This window comes from Diplotaxodon limnothrissa, linkage group LG23 (genome assembly GCF_057381915.1).
Source record: "Diplotaxodon limnothrissa isolate DT_005_m linkage group LG23, D_limnothrissa_male_GT1.1, whole genome shotgun sequence".
NCBI lineage: Eukaryota > Metazoa > Chordata > Actinopteri > Cichliformes > Cichlidae > Diplotaxodon > Diplotaxodon limnothrissa.
In genome coordinates, this window is record NC_140617.1 from 35,749,503 (window position 1) to 35,775,101 (window position 25,599).

The 25,599-nt window shown below is 39.5% G+C and overlaps 1 protein-coding gene across 1 annotated transcript; it reads left to right on the forward strand.

The window, feature by feature from the left end:
* The first annotated feature begins 691 nt into the window (after window positions 1–691).
* On the forward strand, window positions 692–25,599 carry cfap221 (cilia and flagella associated protein 221). Its single transcript, XM_085348438.1, has 24 exons — window positions 692–821; window positions 962–1,062; window positions 2,700–2,786; window positions 2,909–3,004; window positions 3,380–3,480; window positions 3,668–3,771; window positions 8,354–8,513; window positions 10,260–10,389; window positions 10,823–10,943; window positions 11,086–11,197; window positions 11,283–11,370; window positions 14,061–14,150; window positions 15,089–15,184; window positions 17,183–17,270; window positions 17,509–17,600; window positions 18,008–18,088; window positions 19,376–19,483; window positions 19,567–19,737; window positions 19,814–19,899; window positions 19,968–20,046; window positions 20,833–20,933; window positions 23,940–24,035; window positions 24,148–24,255; window positions 25,422–25,599. Exons 1-24 carry the CDS (start codon window positions 692–694, stop codon window positions 25,597–25,599), a joined length of 2,604 nt encoding a protein of 867 aa, XP_085204564.1.

Genomic DNA, 25,599 nt, shown 5'->3' on the forward strand with positions numbered 1-25,599 from the left:
ATATCCATAGAAAATCTAAGTTTTAATTAATTTATATATATTGATTTACTGTGTAGTAAACGTATTCAAACAAATAACAACACGTAAGCTTGAAGCTTGACTTTTATTTTGAAAGTAAAATGTTTAGCTTCCCGCCTAACATCGGATTGTTTACGTGTGTAACAACACAGGCAGCCGACGAATCAGGATATTTGTCCCACCCCTTCAGAGTTTGGTGGTCACCACGGTAACGGCCGCGTTTGACAACAGCAGTAAAAGGTGTTGAAGCGAAAATACACGAAACACGACTGCTGTATTTGAATAAATAAACGCACCGCCTGTCTGTTACATAAGTAAGTCCTGTTTTTTTAAGAGGCTTTAATAAAACTATTTATATGAAGCTTTTAAAGTTATTTCGAATTATTCATATTAATAGTCAACAGTACATGGGTCATTTGCAATTTTTAGCATTCCTAGCGTCGCACATGAGTTTGTAATTTCTCACTTTTATAGTGAATGCGTCAATGAGTCTAACAGAAAGTGACTTTATTAAATTAACTCTATTTTCCTTACATAAAAAAAGAAAAGAGAAAATAATCGCCGTGTTTCTTTCATAACCCTTCCTCTGATGATGCCTTCAGATGTCGCAGTGACTGTCCTCCGACCGTCTGTCGTCCCTCTCGTGAGGAGCAAGGGCTCATCTTTTGCCAGGATGGAGGTGGCTCTGTCTGGGCCACAGACGCTCTCAGAGCCCCTGAGGAGGAGGGCATCTCTACCTCTGAGCCAGCTGGTGGAGGCGACCCAGAGCAGAGGCAACATCCCCAATCATCTGCTGGAGTCAAGTACATATTAACCATGACCTCTGAAATCCTCGATAGAATTCATAATTGTAGTTTTCTGGAAGCAGTGATACTAAGTACTTGATTTTACAATGACAACTTAGGTTGAGATTTCTGTTTATTTATTTATGTATTTCTTGTAGAAATCTATGCTAACCTGAAAAGCAACAGCCTGATCCAAGCAGAGCCCTCTGAGCTTCACTTCAGTGGCTTTGAGCTCGGCAAGGATTATGTAAAAATCCTGGTGAGGAAAGTCCTGCTGTTTTCCTTTACTACTTTCCAAAAAGCAAATGATGTAGCTAAATCACAGGGCAGGTGTTATGTGGTTTTTGTCTCTTTATTTTGGAGTTATTGTAATAGGAATGTACTTGATAAATGTGACATGTGACACCTCATTTGAGCAGGTAGCTTAATATTAATGGTTGTGAAGACACTATATAGATATGATTGAGAAGATAGTGCTCAGATCTCCTCTGTGGATAATTACCACAGCTGTGTCAGGCAGACAATAGAGATGGTGTTGGGTCAAGGCCTCTGGTTGTTTTTGTTGAATTTTGCAGTCAGCACTAACCAGACCTCAGTTTTGGCACCCACCAGAGATGTGGAGTTGCTTTGTGTCTTATTATGCAGTCAAACACAAATGTTTTACTGTAGCTAAAATAAGACTGTTATTATAATGTGAATCATGAGTGGGGACCTACAATGAAATATATGAAGTATATGAGATTTATCATTACCAGTTTCAGTAATAGCAAGCATGTTGCGTCCAAATGAATGCAGACTGTATTTGTTTGACAGTCTGTTATATCTAAATAGGCCAAAATACGTCTAGCAGCTAAAGGATGACAAATACTCTATTTGAAACACTAGTTCAAAAAAGGCATTCTGGCTATTACTGAAGTAGCGATTAAGTGTAAATATGCCTGCAGTGCTTTTCTGTTTTCACCAACCCCCGTTTGTATTTTCCATCAAATTTCTCCCACTTATTGGATGTCACCAAGCTGCCAGCTCAGGGACAAATACAAGTTTGTGATTCATCAATAAAACTTTTTGATTTAAACGCAAACAAAGATTTCAAAGACATTTGACATTGATTTCAAAGGAAAATGTTTGAATTAATTGGATCCACAAGCAAAAACAAAACTTTAGACTACAAAAAAAATTCTGGGGTTTCTAGTTAAGCTTTTGGATTCACACACAAACATTTATGGCAAACAGAACCTTTGGATTTGTAAACAACAGATTTGCATTAATTAACATTTTTTTTAATTCAGAGACAACAATGTTTTATTTGAAAACAAAAACTTGGAAGGTTTGGTTTCTTATAAAACCAACTCATTCAAAAACATTTTGAAACATTGTGTTTGCTAATAAAGTTTTTATTTCAAAGGAAAACTTGCAAACAAAACTTTTTTGGATTCACAGACAAATATTTTTGGTTTGAAAACAAAAACATTAGATTTGATTTTGATTACGAAACAAAATATATAGCATCTAATTAAATCTTTGGATTTGAATCAACATTTTTTCTACAAATAAAACATTTTTAAAACATCGTCAGTACTTTTGCTCTAAAGTTTCTTTTTGATTACAGACATTTTGTGCTTGATTGCATTTTAAAGAAACAGTAACTTCAAACTCAAACAGATTCAATTTGTATTTTCTTTACAAAACATTAAAATAATTTTAAGAATCCTATCGCATCATCAAGTCCTCTCATTTGGTTTCCATTAGGGTAATTTAAAGTGAATGGGGGACTGATTTTACACACTGTGAGCATGGTTGAGCACTGTAAGCACCAGGAATATGGAAATGGCTTTCTCAAGTGCACATTTTAAGTGGAATGAATGATTTTTTTCCTCTCCTCTTCCTCTCCATCAGAAATTAATCAACATCTCATCTGAAGTTATGAATATTCATGTAATTCCCACCCAAACCAAGTACTTCCAAACAACTTATACCAAAAAGGTATTTTTTTTTCATCGTTCCAAATTGCTGACCTGAATATAAGATTATAACTCCACTTGGCCATGAGTGCAATCAGTGTTGTTTCTGATGATTCAGTCTTGTTCCATCTGTTTTCCTTCCAGTATCGACTCATCCCAGGCCTCGCCTACACGCTGAAGGTCGGATTCTGTCCTGATGAGTGGCGTTACTTCTATGACTGCATTCGAGTTCACTGTAAGGTTAGGTTCCAACAGTTTCTGTGCCATTGTGGGCACTCTGTTACTGTTTGGCAGGGAGTCAGCTGCAGTGTGCTAATGCTGTTTGTTTTGTGCTTAAATCGTTCCACCAAAGGCATTAAAGACAAGTTGATTTTTGCAGAATTTACACTGTGACTCCCTGCAGGAGCTAGCTGGTGTAACATGCATCTTATCTTACTTATGGAGTTTAGCAAACATTTAAACAAGCAGGATTTACTCTCTGCTTTAACTTATCTACCTTGATCTTTACTCTGAGAACTGTTTTCATTTTTCTCTGTGCTTCTTTCACACTTCATATCCTCTCTCTTATGTTTTCTCTTGATTTTGTTCATTCAACCTGCCTACACCCTTTCTCAGGGGGAAGATAACCTGTTAATTCCAGTTCATGCTTACCCTGTCATCGATGACCTGCACATCCCTACTCATATCGACCTACCAGCTGTAGCACTCAGACAAAGGTGTGTGTGTGTGTGTGTGCTTCATGTTAGTCTCTATGATGGACTGGTTTATTTTGACCTCACGTCTGCCTGAGGTCTTGCCTGTCTCCTTGTATTCTTCCATGCAGCCAGCCATGATTTCATTCACCCATTGATGTCAAGTCATAAAAAAATAATATCATCTCTGTCTTTCTTTCCTTGTCGCTAGTGTTTGCCATGCTATTCCTCTGAGATGTAGCTGTCCCATTGGCTTTGAGTTTCAAGTGCATATTATTCAACCCCATGAGTCCTTCTCCATCCACCCCCTCACAGGTAACCATTCACTGAATGTTTTCTGTTGTTGACTGGGTTTTTTAACAATACAAAAATCTGAATGTTCAGATTAGAACATATAAGCAGTCTAATCTATTGAACAATTACTAATGGGCTGTAAAGCACCACATCTTGGGCACAGAAGGAGCAAGTCTGCGGGACTGGCTCTCAGTGACGCAAGCTCTTGCAGGTTCTGAAAATTCTGTGTTTAGACAGTCATGCTGACTTCAGATAAAATGTTTCCCAACTTTAAAGCTCTGGCTGAGGAGTTGCAGGTAATTCAGCCTTCTGAGCCTTCAGAAGAAAATCAAGCCAGACTTGTGAAGTTATCAGTCCCAGTTTGGTCTCTCCAATGTAGAGGTCTGGGCATTCCTTGTTGCACTGTACAGCATACACCACGTTGTTAAGTTTGTGTTTTGGAGTTTTGTCTTTCGGGTGAACCAGATTCTGTCTGAGTGTGTTGCTGGGTCTGAAATGAACCGGGATGTCGTGCTTGGAGAAAACCCTCCTGAGTTTCTCTGATACACCGGCTACATAGGGGATGACAATGTTGTTGCGTCTGTCTTTCTTATCCTCCCTCGCTGGTGTCTGATCTCCTTTTCTGTGCCTCTTTGCTGACTTTATAAACGCCCAATTAGGATAACCGCATGTTTTAAGTGCTTCCTTTACATGTGTGTGTTCCTTCTTTTTCCCTTCAGGCTTAGAGGGAACATGTTCTGCCCGGTGGTGTAGGGTCCTAATTACTCCAAGTTTGTGTTCCAGAGGGTGATGGGAGTCAAAGAGGAGGTACTGGTCCGTGTGTGTGGGCTTCCGGTAAACTGTTGAGGTTGCCATTCTCTTCAATGTGCACAGCGCAGTCCAGGAAAGGCAAACAGTCGTCCTTTGTGTCTTCCCTGGTGAACTTGATGTTTTTATCCACAGCGTTAATGTGAGCAGTGAAGGATTCCACTTCTTGTGTTTTGATTTTGACCCAGGTGTCGTCTACATATCTGTACCAGTGGCTGGGTACTCTTCCTTTGAAAGAGCCAAGAGCCTTTCTTTCCACTTCCATCCATCCCATCCCATCCCGTCCTTTTCAAGGTCTTGAAGGCAACCTATAACTTTCTTTTTGTAGCTGCTTGTGGGGTCTCGCTTTAGGGCTTTGTAGGTATCATTGTCACTGAGGAGGGCGGTGATCTTTGTGTGGTAATCCGTTGTGTTTAGGACCACGGTGCACCTTCCCTTATCAGCTGGTAATATAGTGATGTTGTGGTCCTTGCTCAGGGAAGCGACGGCCTTCTTTTCTTGTATTGTGAGGTTAGACGGAGGGACTTTGGCACTGGAGAGGGTGGTTGAGACTTTCATCCTGATTTGCTCTGCTTCTGTCTGTCATAATTTATTAATCCGTATGGCGGTTTCTGTGGCTGTGATGAGGTTTTTTTACATTTATGAAAACAAATGTAAACAATAATGATAAAAACAATCAAAAATGAACACGGTTAAAGGTACTAATAAAAGTTACGGGTAACAGTATGATTATAAATCACATTAGCTAGGCTAACACTTGCAGCTTGTGTCTCAAACAAACATTGAAGATTCAAAGTTCCATAATTCTGTATCCTAGATGAGTTCAACTAGGCGTCAGATATTCACCATTTTGATAATAATGGTAGACTTTTCAAAGAGACGTTCATACTGAAATAAATGTACAACTAGGCTGGCTTTTGTTTAATTTTTCTCCTCTTGTGGATGCAACCCATAATGTGGGTTTCTTCTGGATAATTTATCAAACATGGTTTTGTGTAAATAACATGAGAATGAACTATGTAAATATTTCTTTTGTTAGATTTTTTCTACATTGCCCTGTGAAAAGTGTCCCTAATTAATGAACAGCGGTAAATGTCTGAGTTTTACCGGGAAATAAAAGTGTAGGGAATTACAGTATCATATTTAGGCTAATAGATTAAGGATAAGCCTCAGCAGAAAAAAGCAAGTGTCCTGCACTTCCTCAAAACCTCAGCCCAACGTTGTGCATGCAGTAAGTCACTGCAGGACTTGAAAGATTTCTTCTGCTTCCACACGCTCAGAATGATCAGCATTCATGGTCTGGGAAGCTTCATAACGCAGGGTGAAAAAGCACTTGGATCTCAATCGCAGCTGAGAGAAACAAATGAGTTTCTCCTTTTGGAAATACTTTTGTGTATTTTCTCCTTTACGTTTACGCAAGAAACAGGTCCACTTCTCAACAGAGCTCAGCATTTGTAGTATAACACAACAGCATCTTTTTGGTCATTTGTTATTCTTTTATAGTAAAGTCATTACCGAAGCCTTCTTTGATCAGCCCAGTAGTCAGTCAGACACATTCATTATGTTTCAGAATGTTCATTTGAACTGATGGTAGCATGGATGGTAATGCACTGCAATCACTGTGACATTAAATAGTAGGTCAGCGCAGGTGTTACCAGTGACACAAATGAAAGTTGATTAAGTGATGTGACTGGAACTGTAGTTAGCTTACAGTATTGATTGTTTATTGAGAACTTTTAAAGTAATTTATTGTTTTCACTGCTAATTAACAACAATAATAATACATAATACAATAACCTTAATTCATAATTTCTTCCCTTATGATGGATTGTTTATTCATAAATTTTTAACTCTCAATCCTAAAAAACTACTGGACTATTATTATTATCAGTTTATTGTAAAAGCTCCCTGAAAAGCAGAGAAGACCATGTTTGTCACTATATTTGTCACCAACGAGACAATATTTGTCCTGTGTTGGCTTCATTTTATTGCATCCTTGTTGGAATCCTGCTCCTCACATTCACACACACTCTTGTATCTTTTAAGATTAGACTCAAAACGTTATTTTTTTGATAAAGCTGATAGTTAGGGCTGGATCAGGGTAACTGGAACCAATCCTTAGATGTACTGCTATGGACTCGCACTGCCTGTGGGACTTCGTGTGATGAACTGAGCATTTATTTTCCACTCACCTCCTTTGACATCCCACGTGTTTATATACCACTGCAGCATGTCACTAAATTTTAGCCATCACTCTCCCTTAGTCTGTGTTTTGTCCTGTCTCCCTATGCTCTTTTTTTCCCCCTCACCCCCCACCAGAATGCTGCCCCTCCGTGAGCCTGATTCTGCTAGAGGTTTCTTCCTGTTAAAAGGGTTATTTTCCTTCCCACTCTCATCAAGTGCTTGCTCATAGGGAGTCTTTGATTGTCGGGGTTTTGCCTTGTCATCTTGAAGTAACTAATATTGTGATTTGGAGCTATATAAAGAAATCTCGCACCTGTCCTTTTGTCCAATAGAAAAGTAATGCCCATATCCACGCTGGAGACGACGTCATTATTTTCCTCCTCCGGCACACGAACTGAAATCAGCTGATTGTAGTGCAAGTGCGTAGGAAGAGAAAATGCATGTTTGTTTGATTGTTTTTTTTTCTTTCTATCCATCTGGTGGGCAGATAACTGAAGAACCTTTGTAACACATTACACCCTATTTGGGCTCAAGGTGGGATTAAATCAGGGATCAGCTCTGAGCTCCTTCTTGTTTGCAGTAGTGATGGACAGATTGACAGATGAGGTCAGGCAGGAGTCTTCATGAACTAAGATGTTTGCAGACAACATTCTGATCTTTAGTGAGAGAAGGGAGCAGGTGGAAGAGAACCTGGAGAGATCGAGGTATGCTCTGGAGAGAAGAGGAATGAAAGTCATTAGAAGCGAGACAGTCTAGATGTGTGGGAATGAGATGGAGACAGGTGTAACAGTGAACCTGCAGAGATCAGAGGTATAGTGAATGTAGACGAGTTTAAATATCTGGGGTCAGTCATCCAAGCAAGCGCACAAGAGAGATAAAGAAGAGAGTGCAGGCTTGGTGGAGTGGGTGGAGACACATATTGGGGGTTATTAACAGCAAGAGTAAAAGGAGAGATTTACAAGTTGGTTGTGAGACCTGCTGTGATGTATGATTTAGAGAAGGTAGCACTGAGAAAAAGGCAAGAGGGTGAACTGGAGGTGGCAGAGTTAAAAATGTTTCATGAAAGATTTTCACTGGGAGTGACCAGACTGGACAGGAAAAGAAATGAGAGCATGAGAGGGACAGCTAAGGTTGAGCGTTTTTTGGAGACACAGTTGGAGAGGCAAGGCTCAGATGGTTTGGACATGTGCGGATAGTGGACAAAAGATACTGAACATGGAACAACAAAGCAGGAGGAAAAGAGGAAGACCACAGAGAAGATCATGGACGTAGCGAAGAAGAACGCGAGGACAGGGTGAGATGGAGGCAGATGATCTGCTATGGCGAGCCCTGAGAAGAAGCTGAAAGAAGAAGATTCAAATTTTAACTATTTATTCAGAAGCTATGGAAACACTTAAAAAAAAATAATTTAACTGTCCAGTGCTCTTAGCTAAAAAATCAACAAGTGCAAGTGTTAAGTTCACTTATTTTGTTTGTAAGACCTGTCTAATGTTATGTAGCTGGCTTTCTGCAGTAGAAAGCCTTAATGCAGTCACCTGTGGTTGTAAATCACTGACCTAGGTTAGCCAAACACATAGCTCCATTATTAATATTTGTTTTCTCCCTCTTCCAGGTGTGATACCAGCCAAAGGTGAGGCAAAGATAACTGTGACCTTTTGTCCACTCCAGTTTGAGACTTCTCAAATCACCTTTCAGCTGGTCATTTCACAGTTCAACACCAAGCCTTACCTGTGTACCATCTCTGGGAGCTGTGCACCGCACATAGCTCTCAGGTAAAATTTCACAACTGAGTAGAAATACAGTGTTGTGTTAGAATGTTTTTACAGATGAACAGTTTGACTAATCAAAATGTCAGTTTTACTTAGCTGTTGGTGTTTTGTTCCTTTCACAGTCATGTTTTACTCTATTACTCTCAGTTGCTGTCTTACTGTCCTATCATGTGCTTTTGCTCATAACAGCTGTGATCCTCAGCCTAAGTACAACCTCAAATTCAAAAACACCGGGATCTCATTTATGCTATCAATGTACACTATGTAACAAATTGAAGTCTTTCCACCAGTGCTTTATTGTTTTCACGAGCATCCGGCATCCTGAATGATAGCTTGGTGAAGTTTGCTGTTTTATGGTAAAAAAACAGTTCTCAGCTTGTGGGAGTAAGTTTACCGCTGAACCACATGGGAGTGAAAACATCCCCCAAAATATCTGGGGACAATAACTAACTGGGTTCAGAGAAAATGGGCACATGTGCAGATCAGAGGTTTTTCAGCTGATATTAATTTGGTTCCCATGAGAAAGAGGGTGCTATCCATCACACAGCAGTAGCTCCTGACTCCATCCCCTGCACTGTCTGGTGTTATCTTGGCCAAAAGTTAATAATTCATGAAAATAGCTTGGTAGCTGCTGCAGTGATATAAGGATGGATACAGCTCCCAATGGATGTTTAGCATATAAAACACTCTCCCTCTGTTTGTTGTTCCTCACGGTGGAACCAAATAAAAGATGATAGATATGCAATGGAAAGATTAAGGAATATATGCTAGAGCCAATGTTTATCCAGCTCGAACCAATGTCTGACATGTGCTTGTTACTGTGTTCTCTGCCTGACTTCTCTGACATAGAGGCTGCTCATAATACAAACAGTGACTTGAGTGATTTTGCTTCTGTGTTGCAGAACGTCATCAGTCTGATGTGATGCTTGGTAATAAATCTAGTGCTTCTTTGTGACCGAATGTTAAACTCTTGTTAACTCCTTTTTAGCCGAAGGTTGCAGAGTCAACTCAACTGTGATTTAAAGCTGTAGTTGGCTAGTTCTCTGTCTTGGACTGCATTGCTAAATTAATAGCCATTTTGAATTAACTGTTTTTAATTGTAATTATTAGGCCCTGACTCCCAGCTACCCTGACACCGTGTATTCTCTCTCTGTTCATATATCATTTGATAAATACTCAGAGTCTAGAGCCATTCCTACTCTGCTGAAATAACTATTTCTGGAACATTCGTAAAGGGATACCTTGACAGCTAGCTTCTTCTGATTGAAACCCATCTGTTTAGAAATGATCCAAACAACAACTTCAATGTTTCATCCACTACTTGGGGGCTAGGTTTGCAAAGTTTGCTTTTCTATCCACTAATTAGCCATTTTAGCAGTTTATAGATTGCTTTTAGCTAACCATTTATCCACTGTTTTAAACAGTTTCAGTTTTAGTCAATTCGTTACTATTTCAACACTTTCCCATGTTTTTTGTTTTGTTAATTATTTCAAAAAATGATATGAAATTTTTTCACTATTTCAGCTAATTATTTCAACAATAACACCATTACTGTGTTAAACACAGCTCATTTTCTGCTTAATTTGAAATCGTTCTCTTTTACTAGGGGTGACCTTTTAGTGTGAGATTATTACAAAAATGTAAGTTGTGCTTACTTTAGCAGTGAGCTAATTAGCAAGTATTGAATCAGTTTTGGTATACTAATATATATACATTTTTTCACTTTTTTCCCTTCCATCTTTCTGTTAGTGAACTGGAAAAAAAGTTCAGTTATGAAAGTGCAGTGACTGTGAAACACAAAGGAGCCTCACCTTCTACCCTAGTGCTTCCTCGAAGTAAATCCAAATACAGGGCAAATAAGGAGGCTGACAAGTCAAAGGTATGGCCAACCGATGGTCTGACTGATTAACTCACTAAACTTTCATAATCCTGTTTAGTTATATTTCGACAGGTTAATTTCCCTGACTCAAAAGCAATGAAATATTTTAATAGTTTTTTTTTTACATAAAAATTATCTTTTCTGTAAAACTGTATCTGCAGTACCTCTGTTTTGGGAACTCTGCTGGGAAAACAGTAGCAAGTAGTAGCAAGACCCTAGCATAGACACACCAGGCATCAATAAGAGCAAATATGATAAGACAGACAGAGCTTGAATAGGAAACACATGGGTTGGAGGTGGGTTGCAAAGTGGTTTGCAGAGTTAGGATGTTTAGAAGGGCATCAGATGGGATTAAGATCAGCTGATTTTCTGGGATGGCATCTTGACTTTATGACTTTTCTTAACTAATGCTACTCTTTTTCCTGTCCTATAGGCAATCAGGGATCCAACTAATGTGAAGTTTAAATTGCCAGTAGATGTCTGTACTCCTGCAGGGGTGGCAAAGATGCTGATCAAAGACTCTAATAAACTCAGCTCTAAAGACTTGAAGCAAGGTAGATGCAACCGAGTGTTTTTACTCTTGACGCTGATATGCATGTCAACATTGTTGGCATATCAAATCAATCACCTCTGTTCAGTTTTTGTTGAATTACATGCATGCATGTCTCTTTTCTGTTTGTGCAACCTTCACTTCAGCCATGTCCTCTGGCAGCATGATAGCACGGCAAAATAAGCAGATAAAAGAAGCCCTGTTCATGAAAAAGGTTCAACAAGACATGAAGGAGGAGCAAACAAATCACCTCAAATGGTAGGTTTGATTAAATATTAAAACTCAACCAAAGTTACTGAATGTTTAATAGATGTGTTTACTTTATGCACCCCCTTTGACTCAGGCAAGTCCATCTGGGTATGGACCCCATGTCAGAGCATGCAACAAGACAGATACTGGAGGAGAGAGAGATTGCTCAGCATGAATATATGGTAAGTTATTTCAGCTCGTGTGGATGTAAAGAAACACTGTGCTCATTGATACTCATTGAAACCAGAGGGCTTGGCTAATACACATTTTCCACCAACACAGTGGAAATAACCTCTAAAAAGTTCTAAAAAGGTATCAGGGTACAGCGGCACCAGGTGTAAAGCCATCAACACTGTGTTGATGGACAAGAGGTCAAAGTCTGACACTTACATGTCCCTTTGCTAGACTAAACTGTCACATTTGGGGGGCCCCACAACAATGTGTGGGTACTATACTTTGTTATTCTGAGACATGAGAAATTTGTGGGGGGAGAAATGTAAACAAAGAGTGTTGTATTAGGCTGTTGCGTAATGTTTCCTGAGAATTATGGACATCTTGACCAACCATAAACAAAAAGTGAATCAGAAAAATGTTGAACAGAAGAAGACATAAAAGTGTAGGCCCTGAGTTGTTTGAGTTCTTTTCCTGTGTTTTCTGAGAGGTGTTGGAGATGGTGACAGTTTGCTGTGTCTGCATTCGAAAGGGAAGATTAAAAAAAAAACTTTATAAAGAATTCAGAAAGTGTATTTAATCATTCCTTATCTGACCATCTTTGATTTCTTAACTTTATATACACCGTGTAAACTGGAAAGTTCTTTATATCTACAGCCCTTACTGATAAAAGTTTGACCTTCCATTAAATGGAGTTTTAATGCATGAAAAATATTTCTTGCTGAAATAACTGATGGGAGCCCAACTCACAGGATCATAGAAGCTACTGAGTCTTTGCCCCATGGGCTTGATGATGGCGGTACATAATTCATGGGAGGCTGTAAGCGGTGAACTACATAGTGGTGCGTATAGATTTTCAGATATCCCCATAATAAAGCCAAACTCTTTTCATCACACCAACACACCAGCATGTACATGTAATTCCTATCATACATAGTGAATATAATAACATATTGAAAGAAAAAAATACGCAGGACACAGGAGGACACAGACCTTGGGAGGATGGAAATGAGTCCTAGTTGGACAGTACTATCTTGCAGGGTAATTTTGATTCACCAAGTCCTCTCATCTTGGTCAAGGTATTGGTTTTAGTAGAACACATTTTTTCTGTTTTCATGTAAGACCTTGGAGACATACTCAAATGTGCTGATAGCTCATCAGTGCGTTCCATATTCATACCGTTCACAGTACCTTATTCAGATGTAGAATTATTGGATCCACAGTGGGGTTTTGACCCTTTACATAAAAACCCTCTTGACTGTATGATTGATTTTTATTAAGTCGCCATGGAAATAGTGCAGAGTCAGCCAAACTAATGTCAGTTTTGAAATATGAGTCTCTCTATGTCCTCAGAAAGGTTGTTTGAATAGTTATCAGATCTCTCACAGACACTTAACAGCACTTCCTCCCCATCTCCTTTCCACCTGCACACTTTATAATGCAAATACACACACGCACACAAACACACAAAGTGTCCTCTGCCATACTCTTTCTGTTTTACAGCCTTGTATCACCACACTTTGTGATTTTATGGGAACTCTGTTGTTTTTATTATACTGCCACCTGTCATCATCTAATGTTGGCCCTCTGTGGAGTCTTGACTGGAGGCCAAAGAAATCTGTTTGTCTATTTGCTTCAGAGTTATGTAGTTTTATAGCTTTGCAACATTAATTTTTGCAACGTTATTTTTTCCTCAGCCAGGCTGTGATGGTTAAGTTTACGATTCTGAGAATTAAGCCATCAACCTTTTTTTCCTCTTTAGCCAAAGAGGTTCCAAGTTTTCCTTACAGAGGATATAGATGTTGGAATGTTTGTTTTCCAGTGGCCCTGCAACAGCTATCACTGCCACAGCTTTCCAAAAATAGATAAAATATATTTTTATTCCTTTTTATTCCAGTCAAATTGCAAATCATTTAAAGCCTTATTCACAGCTGTTCACTGAGCATCTCAGAGAGGCCAGATCTTTCACCACTGTAACAGAGTGGGTGTGATCAAATAGTGCAAAAATTAGGAATAATGTCTCAGTGAAAAGTTGTACTGAGATTGTATAGATTTTTTTTTTATTTTGTCATCTACGCTACATAATATCATTAACCAGTATTAAATGGCTTTAATCTACACGCCTTGAGGCAGCATTATAAATAGACATGATTCTGAAGAGGAGCACCTCTGAAGAGCACTGACAGTGAACACAGTTCACAAATACAAACTCAAACTCTGCCAACTTCACTGGACTTCCCACCTCATTTAGGATGGACACAGCAGTTCTTTTGAAATTTGTTTTTCACATGCGCCAAGTTAGCTGGGTTAAGAGGACCATGCAGCATTAACCTATGCTGCCATCCACGTCGTGTCGTAGTGAATTAAGCCCCTGCTTGTTTCAGAAAAACCAAGCCAAATTTTCCACATCCGAGTTCAAAATTGGCCCGATTGCTGTCCAGAGCTTCCACTAAACATTTGGAGTTTTATGAAATACTCCAAAGAGCACAAAGGAAGTTTCCAAAACTGGACCAGTTTTTCTTTTATTTTCCAAACCACTTAAAGTGTTGCTGTGAACACAAAAGAAAACAAAAGAATTTGTGAATGATTTGCAAATGATTGCATTATGTATTTTATTTATATTTGAAATGGCATCAAATTGTTTTGGGAGGGGGGTGGATTCATACGATCTTTTACTGTACAGTAATTGACTGTTTTATAGGTGAAAAGGGGAGCTGTAGGGCAAGAAGAAACCTTTGCTGCTGGACCACCTAAAATGTTTTCAAGACGAGTGCTTTGTGAAGTAGGACAGGTATGTCGTTAACTTAGTTTTTTTCAATTCAATTCAATTCAATTTTATTTATATAGCGCCAAATCACAACAAAAGTCGCCTCAAGGCGCTTCATAGATACAGAGAAAAACCCAACAATCATATGACCCCCTATGAGCAAGCACTTTTTTTTGCTAAGATCCCCACAAGGAGCTCACCTTAATGGGAAAAGGCGCCGGCATGGTTTTTCCTTATGGTAAATGGTAAATGGACTGGTTCTTTTATAGCGCTTTTTACTCTGAGCACTCAAACCACTTTACACAACTAATTCATTCACCCAATCACACCCATTCACTCAAGCACTTTTTCTAAACTGTTTAGTGCTTACTGTCTAACATTCACACTCACACTCCGATGAACATATCGTAGAGCAACATGGGGTTAGTATCTTGGCCAAGGATATTTAGCATGGAGACTGGTGGAGCCTGGGATCGAACCACCAACCTTCCGGTTAGTAGCTGACCTGCTCTACCTTATGTGGGTGAACTTCTGGAACTTTTTCAACACGACTCAGTAAAGTCTCAGGCAGCACAATGTGCCTCCACAGGAAATTCTGAAGCTTAAGTCGCTGAATTGAAAAACTGCTGCATGATGATCTTTAATTAATACTAAGTATATTCTGTCTTAGTGAATGTGTGGATATGCTTCTACCAAGTACCAGAAGATCTTTTATTCTTTGTACAAGAGCAGTTTCACGCACAAAAGAAAAAAAAGAATCAGTTGCTCATAGCTCATTTCCAGTTTAATCCAATCTAATATTGACTTATTAGTATTCCACTTTCTTTTGTCATTTAAATACTCCTAGCAGAGGCCTAATAAAATTAAACTTTATGCTTTTTTCATGTACACTAAATGTGCAGTTAACTGTCGAACACGAGCAAGTGAGATTTAACAATGAATGTGTTTCTAACCTGTTCCAGGCCCCTGAGGGAGTCCCGGCTTTCCAGTTTTACACCACTTTTCAGTGGGAACTGAGACGAAGAGTTCTCAGACTGTTCCAGCAGGCAGCTCACAAGGTACAGTCATCCATATACTGCAAAGTCTCTGAGGTACATGAGCAAGTACACACATCCATGAGCATTTGCTCAATGCATCGTTCACATACACATCCCTCAGGGGAGGGCTGTTACACCAGCGCCTGTCCCTTTTGTTTAGCTATGTGTAGCTCAAATGTATCTTCTTTACAGTATAGTCAGTTTTCCTGTGTGAGGTGCGTCACAGTAAAAGTAAAGAAATGTAGTATTGTCCACTCTATGACCTTGATGTTCTTCTTTAGCTACTGCTATGCTGACTTGGTGGTATGTTTTGGGTCGTCATGCTGGAAGAACAATCCAAGGGCCATCGTTCAGTTTCTGGGCCAAATCCTGACTGATGGCAACCCATTCTTTCATAATCAGTGCTTGGAGTTTGTCACAATTAGAGGGTTTTTGTTTGTCCACCTGCCTCTTGAGGATTGACCACAAGTTCTCAATCTGATTAAGGCCTGGGGAGTTTCCTGGCCCTGGACCCAACATTTCAATGTTTTGTTCCCCAAGTCTTCACTTTGACCTTATGGCATGGTGCTCCGTCATGCTGTTCTTCAACAAAATGTTCTTGGATGGTTGAAAGAAGCTGCTGTTGGAGGATGTTTTGGTGCCATTCTTTATTCATGGCTGTGTTCTTTGGCAAAATTGTGATTGAGTCCACTCTTTTGGATTAGCAGCAGCACCCCACATGAATGGTCTCAGGATGCTGTTGGCATGAGACAGGACTGATGGTAGCGCTCACCTTTTCTTCTCCGGACAATCCTTTTTCCAAATGCCCCAAACAATCGGAAAGGGGCTTCATCAGAGAAAATGACTTTACCCCGGTCCTTAGCAGTCCACTCACTGTACCTTTTGCACAATATCAGTCTGTCCCTAATATTTTTTTGGGAAAGAAGTGGCTTCTTTGCTGCCCTTCTTGAACCCTGGTCATCTTCCAAAAGTCTTCACCTCACTGTGTTTGCAGATGCACTCAAACCTGCATGCTGCCATTCTTGAGCAAGCTTCGATCCCACAACTGAATCATCTTTAGGAGACTGTTCTGGCCCTTTCTGGACTCTCTTGAGCACCCTGATGCCTTCTTCACAGCAATTGAACCTCTATCTTGATGATCCGATAAATGGTTGATGTAGCTGAAATCTTAGTAGCAACAACATCCTTGCCTGTGAAGCCCTTTTTATGCAGCGCAATGATGGCTGCACGTGTTTTCTTGCAGGTAACCATGGTTAACAGGAAGAACAATGATTTCAAGCATCACCTTCATTTTAACGATTCCAGTCTGCTATTCTAACTCAATCACCACGACATAATAATCTCCAGCCTTGTTCTCGCCAACATTTTCACCTGTGTTAACGAGAAGATTATTGAAATGATCTCAGCAGGTCCTTTTATGGCAGCGATGAAATGCAGTGGAAATGGGTTTTATGGGATTAAGTTCCTTTTCATGGCAGGGAAGGACTTTGCAATTCATCTGATCACTCTTCATAACATTCTGGAGTATATGCAAATTGCCATCATAAAAACTGAAGCAGGAAACTTTCTCAAAACCAATATTTGTGTCATTCTGAAAACCTTTGGCCACGACTGTAGGGGCTCAAATACTTATTTCACTCATTGACATTTAATTCAATTTCTGACTTTTAATGTGTTTTTTCTGGACTTTTGTTGATATTCTGTCACTCCCCATTAAAATGAAACTACCAAAATCAGGTTCATTCGTTGGAAGTGTTGATACTTACAAATTCAGCAGGGAGTCAAATAATTATCTCCTCCAATGTACCCACTGCTCCTTCTTTGTCCTCTTCCCAATGCTCCCCCTCCAGGGCTCATTATTGAATAAGAGAAAAACCAAAGGGCTTAAATGTCAAAAAATAATTAGAATTGGAGTGAACCTGAAATCTCTGTCTGACATGTCTCCTGAAATCACAAGTGTGAGTGAGAAGCTTTAGCAAAGCAGTAGCACCCTGCACCACCCTCGTCTCTCCCTTCCAGGTTGTGATTCGACGTCGCATGAACCGGAGACTGGCTTCTTTGAAGAAACTGGCAGACAGTATGAAGAACCTGCCCTTGGCACAGAAAGGTTTTCATTATCCTATGATCTCCTCATTCAGAAATAATCTCATTATCCGATGGCAGTAAGGCACGCTTTATTGAATTTATTCCTTGAGGAAAAAATGAAATGATTATGAGGCTCATAACACATATGCAAGTGTCTGGAACAGAGTTCTGAATGTGAACACTGAAAATTGCAACAAGTCTGGAGAAATTAACTTTTATTTATTCTTTTTTTACATGTCACCTCCTCACGTTTGCTTTAGCTGATAAAGAGAAGACATGCGACCTAAAAGTGTCTGCAGACAAAGTCTTTCCATCTTCATCCCCCTTTTTCTCTAATGAAGATGACCCCCTGGTGAGTACCGTGCACAACTGGTAGTGGAAAATAAAGACTTAACACAGATTTTGAACTGTTCTTGTCCAGTGTTGTGTAAATTAATGTAATCATTAGCAAAAAGTGTGTGGTAATTTATTTCGAATCAGTTTACCTTTCAACCTAACTGGGAGATGACACCCAAAAGACAAGAAACCACTGACAAGTGGGCACTAGCTAGTGTCCTGCACTCGAAACAATTTTCATCCATTATTTCCTGTGAAAGACGTCCTTGATCAAACCGTGGAAATCAATGAGGACGCTCACTTTCCCGTACTTTGATTAAATCTTTCATTTCCTACATGCCCCACAGAGAGAGAGAGAGAGATGGGGTAGCCTCTGTGTTCACTGGAACAAATAATGCCATTTGGTCTCCTTCATATTTCTAGGCTAACATTAATTTGCCTGAACTACCGGTGGATACTCTTGATGTGACTGTGACATCGCACATTCCTTTCTTCAAGCTACAGGTAGTTATTTACATCATACACAGCACTTTCAGATCAACAAATTTCACCCAGCAGCAGTGTTGATAAGGAGTAACATAACCATAAACCAGTATAGACCGTATATATAGATTAAACTGGAGCTCTTTCTAACCTTTCTAGCTTTTGAACAAATGTGTTTGGTGACCCTGTGGAGGGCTCAGACACCTAATTTTCACCTTCACCACCGTCAGCGATGCCAAATGCCTCATACAAAGTGTCAAATTACTATTAGTCAAGTCAAGTCAAGTCAACTTTATTTGTCAATTCTGCCACATGTACAGGACATACAGAGAATAGAAATTTCGTTACTCTCAAACCTCTCTATTAATACTGTCATGTATGAGAGCATTTGCCTGTAAAACAGTGCTTTACTTTTCAAACTGGGATATATTTTTCTGAATACTCCTAGAATTATGAATGTAAAATTTTGAGCTATAATTATTTTTATTGTTGTTGTACTATTTTATAGTGAAGCGAACATGTAAAGTGCATAAAGTGCAAAAGTCTTATTTGTTCGCTAGAAAGATGGGAAATAAGTGCAACAATTTATTGAAACACGCAAACATAAATTAAAATGTAAATACATGTAATATGAACACCTGTTGTCTTCAGCAAAGTCTGAGCTTTCTAAGGAAATTTCTTCAAGTGTTAACAAGCAAACCAAAAACATTGCTCTGAAAATGGTCGGGTACAGGGACTGTACTGAAAACAAGTGAAAAAGCAGCCAGTTTCCAAAGAAAAATTCAGAAAGAGCTTCAAAAAGCCCAAAGAACTATTGATCAAGACCACTTAATAAAAGACAAGTGCTCACCTAGAGTAGCTTGTACCACGCTTCAAAATAATGCACTTCCTCTGACACAGGTGACGAGTACTGTTAACACAAAATGTGACAGTGTAAAAAACTACATTTTATGTTATCTGGGTCATATTCTGCTTACCTTATAAAAAATCTCATCCTTTGAGTGTTTGACTTTTGAAGCTAGAGTGGATTAACAACCACTGTAGCATCATAAAAATTAAAATTAATCGACCTAGGTAGTGATAGAAGTATGATTTCCAGCGGAAACCATATTTTGGAGCAAATTTTACAACTGTTTTGTCTCAATAACCGCTGAGATTAGAGTTCATTGACAAAATGCTTCATTAACTAGGATGGCTATAGAGAGACAGCGCTGGTAAATGGATTGTGATGGTAATAATGGGGTCATAGGGACTCCTTGTCCTTGTTGATGTTATGTTGTAACCATGCTTTCTGTTGATATTATGCAGGTCCCTCTGCACTATAAGCTTATGGGCTACCAGGCTGTGTCAGCTTGGGAGGCATTTAACTCTTATATTCCCATGACTTTGGCTAGGCCACTGCGTACTGGAGCTCCGGTAACTAAGCACCACATGTTTATTTATAATATATCAGCTATGTATTTATCCACTTATTTGCTTTAAAAATTCTCCTTTTTTAGGACAAGCTGGAACCCAACAGAGCTCATTTTCCCATGACAGAGGACACCACAGCAGGAGAGCAGCATGATGAACAAGACAAAGATGCAGAAACAAAGGATGATTCCAGTCTCTCTTTCTGCGCCCCTGAAAATCTGCTCAGACCTTTTCCAGCAAACCCACTGAGAATCTTTGTAAGGCAGTATTAATCAGGTGCAAAATAGAGGTGCTTTTCTATTTATGATGAATGTTATTATTATTATGTTTCAGAACCCAGCTCCGGGACTTCAGACCTTTAAAACACCCCCTAAATATTTGGAGAGTGATTTGGAGTTTCATCTCTGCCCTCTGCCCAGGTAAGTTATTCTCACCTTTATGATCAATTTATTTCTACGAAACGTCAAACAGCTCATTCTGCTTTCAGGTATACGGTCCCTGAGAGCACATTGTGTGGCATAAGGACCCAAACGCCACACACTCAGAAGAAGTTTCTCAAATGCAAGGTAATTTCCCCCTCATTGTGCAGTTCACAAGTTTCTTTCAGATAATTTTTGTGTCCCATATAGAACATGTCTTCGGAGATTTTTGGTAAAGCATGTTAAATAAACTTGTTCTTACATATTGAGCTTTATACACCATGTCTCATTCACAAACCACTATTTTCTATGTCTAAGTAGAAAAGTATCTTGCCCAAAGATATGTTTGCATGCAGAATGGAGCAGCTAGGGATCAAACCACCAACCTTCCAATTAGTAGATGCACTGCTTTCCCTACTGAGCCATAGCCATCCCACAAAACATAGAAAGTGCTTTTCACTTGTAGTTGATCTATCAAAAACGGCTCCCGTTTTCTGTCTGAAAATTGACATGTCCAGTGTAGCTCAGTGTGATCCCACCAAATCAGCTGATGACTCAGCTCTTACCCTTCCTTCTACTCATCCAAGTGGAGGATTTTAGGCAACACTGTTTAAGCTGCTGTAGCCATGAGCAACAGTTGCTGTAAATCTGCAAGCCACTTTGCAACCCATCTACATCGCAGCTCCTACTGTCACGCTGGATCTGACCTAATCAATATCATATCTGCTGTTAGTGATGCCTGATCTGCTGTGTACTGGGCCTGGCTCCTGCTCTCTCCACCTCTGGCTTTACACATATGCACACTAAAGGGCGGACAGGTCCCAGCACAGAGCCATGCCACCAAAAATAAATTACTGCAAATGGGAAAATCAATCATCTTCTGACTATAGTGGTCCTGACCGAAATGTTTCTTTTTTTCATGATTTATAACAGGAAGTGATCCCTGGGGTTATGAAGTGGAAAAATTTGGATTCTATCACCTTGAAAAGTCTTTCAAACCAGGCCGCTCTCACCAGTGACTGTGCTCCACGCAGGTTGGTCAGAAATATTTTGTCCTCTTTGCTTTACAACGTGAGCTGTGTGTTGAGAAGAGTTCAATCTGGCCGCTGACACGAGTGAATCAAAACCTGCAGATGAACTTTTCCACTACATCACTGTTTATGAGATGTGTCGGGTCACATTTTTCTTCTTATCTGCTAAACTAGGCGGCAAAAAATGACTTCATACCAAGAGCAGATACCCAAAAGTTAAAGAGAAGGTTCTCATGTTCTCAATAAGAGTGTCCAACTAGAACAGTGTCGGTTCATAAGTTTGTTTATGGTACTTGTTTACAGAGGAGAAAGTGGCTCTTGTCCATTTCCTATGTGAAAGAATTTGAACTTTTGACCCACTCGCTGCCAGACCACTTGAAAGACAGCGTTTTCACAAACTACATCAATATATTTTTAAAAAAGACAAGTTACATAAGCCACAGACTCATATTGGTAGTTAATAGTTACCTACTCGGATATAATCCTCTTTCTGCAGTTTGGGATTCACTCTATCATCTCAGTATTCCAGAAACACGACTTCTCACTATCTTCCAAAATAAATATGTCATGTCACATCCACACTGCTTCCAGCTCCTGCCAGGATGCAGGATGTCAAACTCTCCACTTGTAATCGAGATAGCGGAGTTCCTTTTACACGCAAAGAGTTGGAGAAGATGGTTGTACAGTATGTAGGTATTGAAGCACTTATGATTTTGGAGTTAAAATGCTGGGCGCCATTTCCAGCTTTATAAAACAAAGTGCTGTTATTTTAAAACTGTCCATTTAACCAGATAGTTGAGAATAGTGTTTTGATCAAATCAGAGGTTCTAAACGCTGGTGGGGAGAAAAGCCCCACTCAAATCTTCTTTTTCACTTAGCTCTAGTGTAAATAGCCAGATTTAGGGGTTTTTACAGCTGCGGTTATCCATTATTTTTACTTATTTTGAGGTAAAATCTGAGTGTCTATCTGTAAAGATAGAAAGCTTCTTCTGATTCTAAATGTTTTCTCCTTTGCTATGTATATCTGTGTGCGCATGGAATCTAGGTCATACAGTATGGAGGCTTCCCTCACGCTGCAAAATAATGATTTATTCAATCCTCAGTCTAAATGGGCAGTGAATAAATGATGATATTTTTCATGTAGTGTATTAGTGAACACAGCATTGGGCTGTCCTGTTCTATTTGTGGTGGGCTGTGTGCTTCTGTCTGCGCCCTGTCATAACTGATACCAATCAGGTGTGCAAAACACTCTGTGTGTCTGACCTTTCTCAAGCCTATACCGCCATGTGCATTGTAATTTGTCTAGCATGAGAGAGTTTCTTGTTTAAAACCAATTTAAGTACCAAAGTGAACATTGGAAAGCTAATGAAGCAGCACTCCTCAAGAGATCTGAAGTCATCTCAAGTCTTTGTTTGACAAGATGCCTGCATAATCTGGGCAACCACAGTTCACGTGGTGCATTTGGGAATGTGTGGGTTTGAATCTCTGCTGCAACTCTGTCTTTTTACCTTTCTGCCTGCTATCCTTTTTTTCCCTCACATGCCTTGTGCTGCGCAATTAGAGCGAAAGGAAAATATTCACTTCATACTTGTCAGTACCTACCTACCTGAAAAGTGTAGATATATAATTGTCTGTGAAGGTTCTCAGTCATCCAGGTCATCGTAGTCAAAGGAGCTTGCAAAGAAAAGCGTCTGGACTTCTTTAAGTTGCTTGAAGACGTTTCACCTCTCATCCGAGAAGCTTCTTCAGTTCTAAGGTCAAATGGTGGAGAGTCCCAGATATAAACCTAGTGGGAGTATCCCCCCACAGAGGGACAAAAGGACCCCCTGATGATCCTCTAATCGCCTGAGCCAAGGTATGAAACTGGGCATGGGTCCCAATCAGCCAGAGTTTCGGGTGAGCTCATTGTGAAACCTGGCCCCACCTTATCATGCGAATTCCTGAGGTCAGATGGCCCAGGATGTGAGTGGGCGTTAAGGCGTCTGGGAAGGGATCTCAAAACTGGATTATAGATGGCAGAGAGTTGGTGTTGTAAACCCCCGCCTCTGTTCAAAGATGGTCGCTCACAGTGGACATAGATGGCTTCTTTCACTCCTCTTTCAAACCATCTGTCCTCTCTGTCCAAAATGTGAACATTGGCATCCTCGAAAGAGTGTCCTTTATCCTTAAGATGCAGATGGACTGCTGAGTTTTGTCCTGTGGAGGTGGCTCTTCTGTGTTGTGCCATGCGCTTGTGAAGTGGCTGTTTGGTCTCTCCAATGTAGAGGTCTGGGCATTCCTCGCTGCACTGTACAGCATACACCACGTTGTTAAGTCTGTGTTTTGGCGTTTTGTCTTTCGGGTGAACCAGTTTCAATAATGCATGAGAGTAACTACCTCTTACAAAGTGTAGTATTAAGTATTTATACAGAGTAAGTGCCAGGTTAACACACATTACAGTTAGCTAATTATCCTACGCTCGATAATGTTAACATATGTAACATGAACAGTAATAGGAACACAAAAAATGCAGATACAGTCCACAACTACTGGGTGTAAATATGTAGTACTAATCATATATTTATATGCATTCAGTACTAGATGTAACACATTTTACATCTAGCTAAAAAGGCTATCTAACTAGCCTTGGCTTGCTAATCTTTAACCAAAATCTTATTTCACAAAAACATAAATGCAACCCAGGCCAGGTCACAGAGTCTTTATTTGTACATCCTTTGCCCCATCATTACAAAGTTGCTCTTTAATATTTTTAAGGAATCCCTGGTTATTCTGTGGTATCACTAACATTTGGCTTATCAGTGTTCTTTTTTTTTGCCCCTAAGTGGTTTCAGCTTTCACTAAGGAGCACCTTTATCAAACATGTTTGAACTGAGATATGAAACCACCTTAAGCACTCCTTTCATCTCAGTGAGACTGAGGAGCTATCTGAAAATTATCTCAATTCATCTGATGCACGGTGGTCCAGCTCTTCAGGGGAAAAAGCGCTGTATGTGTGTGTTTCCTGTATAGATCTGTCAACTACAACACAGAGATACTTCCACTCACCGCAGCTTCTCCTCTCGCCAACCTCCCTGATGATGATGTGGCCCCGCTAATGGACACACTGTAAGTAGATGAGGAACTATATTGATCTTTGTGCTGGGAGCTTCTTTTTTTATGGGTCTCATGGGAAAGTGCTCCTTTGATTATTTCACTGTGTGTGTGTAACCTCATGCAGGTGTGAAGGCTCAGGAGTCCAACTGACACCCGAGATGATCAGAGCAGAATTCTTGTGTGGAGAAGTTCTCGTCTCCATTAGCAACCTCGACGCAGGAAAGACAACCGTGTAAGTGTAGGGATCGTGAGCGTGCAGCAAAGCTAAAAGATTACTCATACATACAGTCTGGAAGAGATTCAAGAGATAGTTTATGGCATGATGAATGGATGTTTACATGAAGGAAGCCCTTCACAAGCAATAAAAGGGATGAATGCTCCTTTGCACACACATAGATATTTTGGAAAAGACAAAACACATGTTTAGTTTGAAGAGGGGAAGTTGTCAGGATATACCAACCATTAAGTTAATAGATTGAATCAGTTCGTGTACCTAAAGTTTGTTCCAGCAAAAGCTTCCTGGGAGCTGGGAGTTTTTTTTAAGTGTTGTCATAGCAACGAAACTGATCTTTAATCTATTCAGCTTATAATCACATTAGATGTAATATATTGTAGCAAATATGTTCTTATATCACTGGTCTATGCTGATAGCGCCATTTCTCAAAATTTAATTTAGAGGCCAAAAAATATTTGTTTAGGTTTTCAGGATTTTATGAAAAACATAAACACATTAAATAAAATAAAATATATATATATTTTAAATAGTGATGATTAATGAGGTAATAATGATACTGTTAATACTACTGAGTAGGGCCCAACTAATATAGGAATAGGATTAGCCCAGTAGCGATACTGATATTTGATTATCTGAAAATAGCAAATATAAACAAAAGCCAACCTACTAGTGAACAGCTTTTTTTTTTTTAATCATACAATTAAAATGAATGGTAATGCTTGAGTTGTTTAAACATTACAATATTAAACATTTTAACACCTGTAGATGGAAAAAAATCGTATTTTGGAAACTTATTAGCATATGCTAGAAATCATATGGGTTTTCTTTTTTGGGTTTCACCAGTTGTAAAAGAAATTTAACAATTTGCTCAGTACCATTTGCCTCAGTCTTATAATGGATTTATTCGTGCTATCTCTCCTTTTGTTAATCTTTTTACAGATTTACTCAGTGCAAAATTGATGTGACATAATTGATAACTATTCACATTTTAAAAAGGCAGCTGATATGTTTTTGTTTTTTAAGCTTTAATTTAGTTTTTATCATTTCTCATCATTTTTAAGGTTTTTTCTAAATTGTCGTTGAGAAATTAGGAACGATACGTGTTGTACTCGCTACTACAGCTGCTCTTCTTCCATCTGTAAAGTTAAATTGTTCTGTCCCAGGCACCAGAGGCAGCATCACATTGAGGCGACCTACAGGTCTGAGTTTAACCAGATGGGAAAAAGAGTGATGACTAGACTGAAGCAACTTGGAGTCACTGACAGAACTTCTCATTTACCTGAAGAAGACCGTGAAAAGCCGAAGCCTGTGCACACACATCCTATACACTCACATGAGTAA

Excerpts from the sequence above, each read along its gene's own strand:
- cfap221 (XM_085348438.1), top strand. The coding sequence starts at position 692 with ATGGAGGTGGCTCTGTCTGGGCCACAGACGCTCTCAGAGCCCCTGAGG. Across the intron at positions 3,772-8,353 it reads CTCCATCCACCCCCTCACAG|GTGTGATACCAGCCAAAGGT; the intron begins GTAACCATTCAC and ends TCCCTCTTCCAG. Across the intron at positions 20,934-23,939 it reads AGTGACTGTGCTCCACGCAG|ATCTGTCAACTACAACACAG; the intron begins GTTGGTCAGAAA and ends TTTCCTGTATAG.